Here is a 9,522-nt window from a genome sequence, read left to right on the forward strand (position 1 = left end):
TCCACTCAGCAACATCAGAGATGGTCGACCGTCAGGTTTAATCTCACTTCGCGTTTATAACTATCACATCTTCTGTTTTACAATATTCTGTACACGCTGCATTTGTGTTATTGTCTTTGAATTTATCCACTTCTTAATCTCAGACAACATCATCTGTCTCTCACTCAAGGATGCAAATGCAATGTAATTAGTTGTCTTGGAGAAAACAACTGGCCTACATGTCTAACTGACTTGAGAAAGCCTTGCACAGAAACGTGAAGCACAGTGGATAGGCAAAAAGCACAAGGCTGATCTGAATCACAAAATGCTCAGCCAACCAATTAACGTGTCCTTAATGCCTAAAAAACAAAAAAATACATTTTAATGGAGATGTTACTATAATAAAAATGACCTCCAGCATTCTGACATCAGTCCTGATCAGATTTGATCTCATCATATTATGAAGAATCCTTGTTTTATTGTTGCATTCTCAAATCAAACAGAAGTCAAACAGCCTACATTATATTGTAAGAAGTGACAGTGAGTTGAGGCAGTTTAAATTTTGTCAATAGCAGATAATAGGAGAGGTTAAACATGCAAATGTTATTCAAAAAAGCAACATGAATTGTTCACAGACGTATTTACACCAGTGAGGATGCCACCGCAGTTGAATGCAATCGAGTTCAAGTTTTTAAAATGGCCCATCTCCTCCTGTTGTCTGTGTTACTGGGTTGATTCGGTGTGATTGTTTATCACACTGATGCTGCTGTAGTTTGTGAAGATTAAAGAGAGATTTTAACATAATAACTGCAGATCAGAAGGTTTAGACTGATATTTCATTCACTCTTCTCAAAAATAAAATAGCAAGAAAACATGCTGTGCTTCCGACAGGCGTGTCCATTTCTTGCAGAGCACTGACAATGTAAGGGTCCACCCCATTTTATCTTTTACATTTTTTGTTTTAATCAGATTTATTACAAAAATAGAGGTCATTTAACCTTTAAATATTTAAGAATTTAAAAGAAAAAGTGAAGGTCACAAACCTTTTGACTTAAGTAAGGCAGTGATGAGCAGCAGCAAACGGTTCTGACCTGTTGTAAAGGAGGATGTCAGGGGTCCAGATCTGGTCTGAAGGGAATCTCAGGTTCTGGACACCGGGGTAGCTTTCTGGATTCCAGCTCAGATAGATGTCTGTCCAGTGCTGAGACCGAGAGAACAAAAAGTAAAGTTTTGTTTTTTAACTGTGCAAAAATCTGCAAAACCTGAAATGTCCAATGGAACGGTGAAGAGCTCTCTTTTGAATGCTCGACAACACACCATGAAGATGGTAACACTGCAGTGAGCTAAAGATGGATCTTCTGCTTTTCAAAAATCTGTTTTTGAGCTACCCTGACTTTCCACCAAAAGTAATGAGCATGAAACTGGAAGCTCTGAAAATAATTGCATATAATGTCTTTTAGACTGTGAGCAAGTATGAATAATTAATTAAGGAAAGAAACTGTATTTCTGAATGTGCACAGTTACAGTTCAGTATCATCATCAAGCACTGCCATTTGTAAATTGAGGAACAGTTAGAGCAATTAGAAGATAATTGTGTAATAATATCAGAAACATAAATGAAGCATATTAAACTGATAATATGTCCTTCTCAAACCTGACTCACCAGCTGCAGCCAGGCGTTGGTCATCAGCACCTGGTTCTTCTCATCCTGAGAACAGAAAGAGGAAAAAAACAAAATGAAAAGAAAGAGTGAGGTTTTTTTGTATAAGAGAAGACAGCTAGGCCAATCAATATTTAATATAGTGCAAAAGGGCTTTGTCATCAGCAAGTCAGTGAACAAACCAGGCTGTGTAACACAGTCTTAAACCAGGTTTCATCTAACCAAGCGTACCTCTGTTTCATAGTGGGACCATCTACTGTAACTAATTATACTGTCCTTATAAGGCAACTAATCATATTGGATTTAAACAGTGGTGACAAACTGTATAATGTCATACTGGCTCTAATAAATAAACCCAGTAAGATAAATCATATTCACAGGAAAAAAAATAATTAAAAGAATTAAAAAATTAAATTCTTAATGTTTCTTTGCTTGACTCATTCCAGCTTTTTATGCAAATTAAAAAATGCACATAAAAATTGGATGAATGTACATGCCTAATAAGTAATTATAGTTCATTTCTTCTTATAATTAATTACTTTTTGTCCAAAATAAATAAACAAACAGTGCAGACTGAAGCCTCTCTCCTTTTCAAATAATGAACTTCAGAACTTTGTCAAAGAGTACAAACAATATAGCACTTAGCAACTTATGTTGCTCGTATTCTCCCAGTGCAGAGTGGAAAAGTCAGAACAAAATGTTTGGTCAAGACGAAAGGAGAGGAAAACTGAATGAGACAGTAGAAGTGTTCTTTTTTTCAATGTAGCACATACAGTATGTGAAATGACCCATATGATGGAGCAAAAGACAGCTGAAGATAACCGAAAGTGTGTCTCTGTCTTAGCAATTTTAAGAAAATAAAACTGTGGGTCATATACAGTTTTATAACCTGAAAATATCAACTTCTCTCACCCAAGGTCAGAATGTCTAAAAGCCTGCAGCATTCAGTGGATAGTGAAAATATACACGCTTGCTTCTCAGTCTGTTTTCAGTAAAACATCTATACTGGTTAGGTGTGATAAATCATCTCTGCAAACCTGTAAACACTTGTTTGATAGATATACCTGGAGGAGTGTTGACAGGCTTTATTCGTATACTGAAATAAAACCCGCACAAAATGACCCACAAGAGAAAAGGGCACCCAGAGGATCACAGAGTAACAAAAAGAAAGTGCAACTAAAAAAAAATCATGCAGTCCCTTCAGTAAACAATCAAATAAAAATTGGTTTTACGATTAGCTCTACAACATGCTGACAAATCTTACAAAGCTTTTACAAACACCTTTCTCCTCTTTGAACTTCTGTTTCACCATGAACAAATGTTTTTTTTTTTTTTTGCAAGCACCAGTCAGTCAACATTTTAAATCCTATGAATAAACTGTGCTTGACAACTGAGCAGTAAAATTACAGTGCACCAACACACCTCTGGTTCTTTGTAGTACACCATGAATCACACATAATGATACAAGGTAATATTACTATTTGAACTATAATCTCTCAGCCAGCTTTCTATTCCTATACTTAAAAGAAAGTTAAATGTGAGCAGTGAATCTGCAGGTTTTACGGAAGTTACAGGGAAGAGAGACAGCTGCGTATTTGCTGAGACATGGACTGAAAAATGTTTCTTATTGAAATTCAGTCCATCTGGAAATGTTGAATGAGCATCCCTGCTGTGTTTCAGAAACAGACGTATCCAGTTGAGGAAATATAATCTGCAGCACTCAATATAAGCATATAAAGTGCTGGTTTGAGTGAGTCCCACTTCAGCTTTAGTGCCTTGCTTAAATTACTAGTGATAAAAGTTTTTTTTATTGAACTCCTAATCATGTTTACTTAACACTGCTGGGAATTTGCTCACCTCTGCCTCAGTCCTCTCTTCAAGTATGATAGACACAACGCCACACGGTGTAGATTACAGACAGGTGACAAAGTAAAGGGAAAACATGAATAAATCTGTTCTCTCTTCCAGGGCATGAGGAGTCACTGAATGGCTTGATAAGTATGAAAATGAGGTGAATCATATGCTGTGGCCTTCACGGTCACCAGAGCTGAACTATAGGACATTTTGGATTGACGTGTTAGGCAGCATATCCGCCACCATCATCAAAACACCAAGTAAGGGAGTATCTTTTGGAAGAATGGTGTTCCTCCCTCTAGTTGAGTTCAGAGACTTGTACAGTCAATACCAAGGAGCACTGAAGCTGTTCTGGTGGCATGTGGAGACCCAACACCTTACTGAGACAGTTTATGTTAGTTTGCCCTTCCATTTTTCACCTGCTTGTAGGTTACATGTCCAATTCACTCTGTTAGAGTCTCTAGACAATCTGAGTAAAGCATGATTCATTTCTCCACTGTCAGACAAATGAGACAAGAACAGGAACAAGCACAAACAACCCTAAAATTATTCCTTTGTGAAAAGTATGAAGGAAGAACACTCCAAACACACAGATGTACCTGTTTACGCTGACAAATGAGAGCAGACATGTCACTGGTATGAAACTCGTGGGATTTAACACATCCCTAAATTGTCTTCTCAGTGAAAACTTTTTACATTTTGAAAAGTAATTAAGGATAGTAAATAAATTGATTTGGGGTCACAGCGGGAGGGCAGAGGAAGGAATGTTCATTTTCATAATATTGGGAATGTCTCATGGGTGTCAAACTCAGGTGGACACAACATGCAGACTGTGGCCTTGGGAAATGCTAAACCCTGCTCTTGAGGAGAAAAATGCCCCAAAGTGCCTCTATTGATCTGAAGAAGAGGATAACTGAAAAAAAATCTATATTCATATAAAAAATAATGAAAGAGATGTAAGAAATGAAAACTTGCAAGGTTCAAACAATAAATCCAGTAGGAGTGAAAAACAAGGCATGAAGTCCTCAGTGTGTGCACATACATGTGTGGGGCAGTAATTATTTCATGTCCCAGTCCAGCATATCTTTATGTAAGATAGAAAGAGACATAGAAATATATTTTTGCATGTGGCCAATGCACCACGGTGACTAAAATTAAACAATGTGCCACACACACACAAACGAGTGCGTATAAGTGAATACAAATGACAGCTATTTCCTCACCACGTCTATGATCTGCAGCAGTGTGAGGCCCAGCTCCACCAGGATAGCAGCCGAGTCATTCACCACAGGTCTCTCTAGCCGATTGTAGTTAGCCAGCAGCTCCTTGTACAGCCTCCTCTGGTATTCCCCCTGCAGGGATCCTGGTGGAACAAAAGAAAGGGCAGATGATTTGTGTGTTGATTATTTTGAATACAAAGTAGCATCTGCACCAGTTTAGAACTAATCACCAACATCTGAGGATGGAAATATGATGAAATAATAACAACTCAAAGATCTTTACTCTCGTAGAGACAGCAAGTGGATCCTTAAGGTTATTTTGTCACACCGCCACCAGCAGTTTCCACATATTTCACTCCTTGACTGTGCTATTTTGTTTGCATTTTTAAACTATAAATCCAGTGCTAAAATAACAGAGTTCAAGAGAAGGTTATTTCTAGACACCATCAGTGCTTTGGCTTGGGCCATCCCTTTCCTGCTAATTGTAACTTGGAACAAACTCTACTGTGCTGAGGCTGAATTCCAATCCAGAAAGTAGCTTTAATAGTTTTTCCTGATGCTCTGCCCTTCCTTTGTTGGCACCGGGCTGCAGCGAGATTATAATTTACCTGGTGAAGTTGCAAATATGATGCCACATAATGCAGCTATCCATTATATCCAGTTTGTGCCAGGATGTCCCTGGTTCCTACAGTGCATCCTGTAAACTTGCCTCATCTCCTGTGGAATGAAAGCCTCTTTTGGGAGGACAGTTTCTTTATTGAGCTAAAAGTTTTGATGACAAATGGATAAATAAATGTGCTGATATCTACACGTCTGCAGACTGTAACACACACACACACACAGAGTGGCAGGACTGAGTCTGTGAGGTCTTAAGGTCCAGGGTGATTAGGATGATGCATTTGTTGGCCTGACTCTCATCACCATTATTGATCCTCTCTACCTAACACCTTCGTCGAACTGTCCTTGGGCAAGACACTGATCCCCCAAGTTACCCCCTATGGTTAGAGCCATTGGTACGAGTTGGCGCCACAGATGGCTGCCTCAGTTCTGTACTGGAAACAAATTCCTTGTGTGTAACATACTTGGCAAAATAAAGGTGATTATTATTAACCTTCCACACGTGTTAGCGCTATCCATTTGTCCAGACACACAAACACACATACTGCAGGTAAAAGAAGCCCTAATAAATTTTCCCCCTCATCTGTGACAATGATCTTAATGTACTACAATCATTGGGGAGCTGTAGTGTCAAAGCAAAAAGCCTTAAAATGTCCAACCTTTAGGGAATAAATGTGTAATAATACCAGGTACAGTGACCTGATTCAGTGCGGCCTCTGTATATTTTTGTAGACCTCTATGTGAGCAGGTGTTCCAGTGGTCTAGATTCAGACTCCTTCCGTTTTTGCTTACTTTGTGTTGTAGTTGTTGAATTGATTTTAAATTGATAAAATTGCCTGGGGAAATTTGAACAGATTGGACATAGCTTAGAAAGGGACACAACTGTGTAGGATGACCATCTCAGTAGCACTCCATCATTCAAACAATCATGGAGGTACTTCTCAGTGGCAGGGACACGCGTGTGATCCTGGTCAGAAGTGAGGGAGGGATGAATGCAGCCAAATACACAGAGGCTTTTGAAGGAAACCTGCTCTATCGTGCAGCAGCCTAAGACTTGGGGGATGGTTCACCTTTGACCCAAAGCTCACAGCCAAGACAACACTGGAGTGGCTTCAGGACTAGTCTCTGACTGTAGAATGGGATAAACCGCTCAAATCCAGGTGTGCAAAGTTTGTAAAGACTTACCCAAGAAGACTCAAAGCTTTCATTGCTACTGAGGGGGCTTCAACAAAGTATTGTGGGAATATTTTTCTAAATGAGAAATTTCAGTTTTTGATTGTTGCACTTCATTATGAGTGATTAATGATAGGCAAAATTGCAATTTTATCCATTTAAAACTGAATTTACAATATAATAAAGTGAAGGGGTCCGAATACTTTTTGAAGCAACTTGTGCACATGAAGGACAATATAAATACTTCATAAATTGATCAGCAGCATGTATTGTTACAGACACTTTGCGTGTACACTGTATGATACATTTACACGTACAAACAGTTGATACAAGAGAAACATGAAACAATAATTTACTCTTATCATGCAGTGCCTACACAACCTGCCACTGATATGCTCAGCAGGCTATGCTCATAAATGATAGTACAATGGCTCCCTGACATGAAAACTGAATGAAAGAAGCACATGGAACATGTGAAACACATAAAAGGGTGAAAAAAAGAAACAGCTAAGTAAAAAGTGTTAAGTGGATTAAAAAAAATAAGGAGAGGGGATTAAAGCAAAGAAGAGGAGAAAGCTCTACACCGCTGTCAAGATGTAAAGAGCAGAGGAAAGATCCCTTGGCCAGCTTGGTGTTGACTGGCCCATTAAGGCTGTAATGAAAAGAGTTATGATAGGACAGAGTCTGCGGTTAGAAACAGAGGAGTTATGACAAGTCACTCAGCACAGCAGAACCCATCACTGTTCCTCAGGAGACATACAGACTCTGATTAATATGTCAGACCTTATTGTTTCAATCACCTGTCCAAGTTCCACATCCTCAGGTGGAAGTTAGACTGAGGAATCCATTGCTTTCCTAGAGATACACACTCGCACCCACAGACATACGGGCACATTTTTGCACCGTACTGTTTTTCTGTCAGTAAGCATGCTTGAATGGACACCCAGACATAACGGCAATTTAGATAATTGGTTCTAAAAAACATAGACACAAACTCAGTAAATCAAAACAATGCACCACAATGTCAAATCTGCCCATCTACATATGCACAATTGCACACGTTCACGGAAATTTAAATAGTAGTTTCATCTAAAGCTGCTATCCTGCCAACGCCCCTCCTGTGTCTCTCCATTTATTCAGTATATTTTCAACTGAGATCCAAACAAACTAACAAAATCAGTAAAGAACTGAACGCTGTCTCTGTTACTTCTTGCATATTAAAATAAAATTAAATCATGAATCAAATAAACCACTGTGCCAACTTTAACTCACAAACAACACGTGCACTTTAATAATCATCTCACTAATGAAGCAAATAGAAGCTGACAAGACAATTTTCCAAACAGTGAGAGGTTTCATCAAACAAACTCCAGCAGAGGGAGAGAATGTGAGGAGTGGAGGGAGTGAGGGAGCTGGAAAATGTGTCATTTGTTCAGCACCCTCTGTTTCGCTGGCAGCAGCTATTTCATCCATGCTTCATATCCACGGCATGGCTCATTCATCATCTCTATGGCTATCAGCTGATAACTGATATCCAATCAAATTCATGCAGGTGAACGCCTCTTCTCACCAAGTCTCTGCTGATGTACTCATTCCAGTGAGGTTTACTGCCACAGCTCCCTCCAGTGAGAAGGCAACTCCTTTTACAAACAGCCACAGGTGGGGAAAATACCAATATACGGTTAGTCAGCTCTAAGTGCATAGATAGAATTGGAGAGCAGTTAACGGAGCATCAAAGGCCACATGAAGTGCTTCTGTTACCAAGATGGAATAAAGCCTGTGTTTTGAACAAAGTTGGCTGGCCTCTCTCTTCTCTTCTCCCCGCCGGGAAAGCCTGGACCTCTAAGGCTAGTTACCAGCTACAAGCCAGGGCTAAAGCAGTTTAGCCATGAACCAGAGCTCCCCAACTATGGTTGGGGATCACAGATCTGGGTGGGTAACACTGCATTCAAGAAAGTTACAACTAAAAAGAAGTTGGATGCTACAAGAAGTAAAGCCAGAATTAACATTGGTGTGACTTTTGAAAGATGGTGACAACTGAGAGCAAAAGGGGCTGAAAAGTGACGCCATGGTGGCTCTGTTTCTGCTGGATGGGTCATGATTGGTTTTTTTGTTTTGTTTGGGAGCCAGCTGGTATTTTTCTGAAATGTGTAAATAGTAATCAGGCAGTGCACGTCGTCTTTTGGAAGAGTCAGAAGGAAAGGGTGGGATTTCTTTGGTTGTCTCCATTCATAATCGAGCTTCCTGTTGTTGGTTTTTCCAGGACTGCCAACCCTACTTTTAATTTTCTGACTTTATTCATTTGCTGCTATCAACTAAATGTTTTCTAAAATGTACATTCGTGTCTATTGATATAAATTTTGCTAATGTGTACATTTTGGTTTGTGCCTGTGCTGTATGGTTTATATATGTATAGGCAGTTCTGTGTTTGCACAAAAAACTTTACATATTCAGAGGGACTCATTATATACACACAAAACAGTCCTCAGTATTTTGTGCAGTGTCCCAAATAGGAAGGCTAAGTATTATCATAACCATGAATCTCAATCCACTCCATCTTTTCTTCCCATTTAAAAGCCACTCAATATAAATCTCTCCTTTGTTATTGTACATTTTTCATTCTTCTATATTTTGACTGCACCTCTCTCCCTCAGTGACTTCATCACTTTACAACCCTTTCCAAATTCTCCTTTACAATTTCTCTACCTGTCCTGAATTTACTCGTTTACTAAATCAAATCAAATTTTATTTGTATAGTGCCAAATAACAACAAAAGTAATCTCAGGACACTTTACAAAGTAAGGTCTAGACCTTACTGTCATCAATATTATTACATAGGGAAAACCCAACAAAACCCCCTTGAACAAGCACTTGGCGACAGTGGGGAGGAAAAACTCCCTTTAATGGAAGAAACCTCCGACAGACCCCGGCTCTTGGTGGGCGGCCTTCTGCCTCGACTGGTTGGGGTGAGTGGATAGAGGAGAGACAAAAGAAGAAAAGCAACAAGACACAACAATC

General features: G+C 39.2%; 1 protein-coding gene across 3 annotated transcripts in view; it reads right to left on the minus strand.

Annotated features, from left to right (window-relative positions):
- Window positions 1–9,522, minus strand: part of LOC109956962 (neuronal acetylcholine receptor subunit alpha-7-like) — a 28,470-nt gene that overhangs the window by 10,110 nt on the left and 8,838 nt on the right. For all 3 annotated transcript variants that reach the window (XM_020594499.1, XM_020594485.1, XM_020594492.1), the window contains exons 3-5: window positions 4,717–4,856; window positions 1,643–1,687; window positions 1,071–1,180 (exon numbers count right to left, since the gene is read on the minus strand). In XM_020594499.1, the coding sequence (XP_020450155.1) occupies window positions 1,071–1,180; window positions 1,643–1,687; window positions 4,717–4,856 (295 nt within the window). The remainder of the gene's footprint in view (window positions 1–1,070; window positions 1,181–1,642; window positions 1,688–4,716; window positions 4,857–9,522) is intronic.

This window comes from Monopterus albus, unplaced genomic scaffold, assembly GCF_001952655.1.
Source record: "Monopterus albus unplaced genomic scaffold, M_albus_1.0 scaffold2.1, whole genome shotgun sequence".
NCBI classification, from domain to species: Eukaryota; Metazoa; Chordata; class Actinopteri; order Synbranchiformes; family Synbranchidae; genus Monopterus; species Monopterus albus.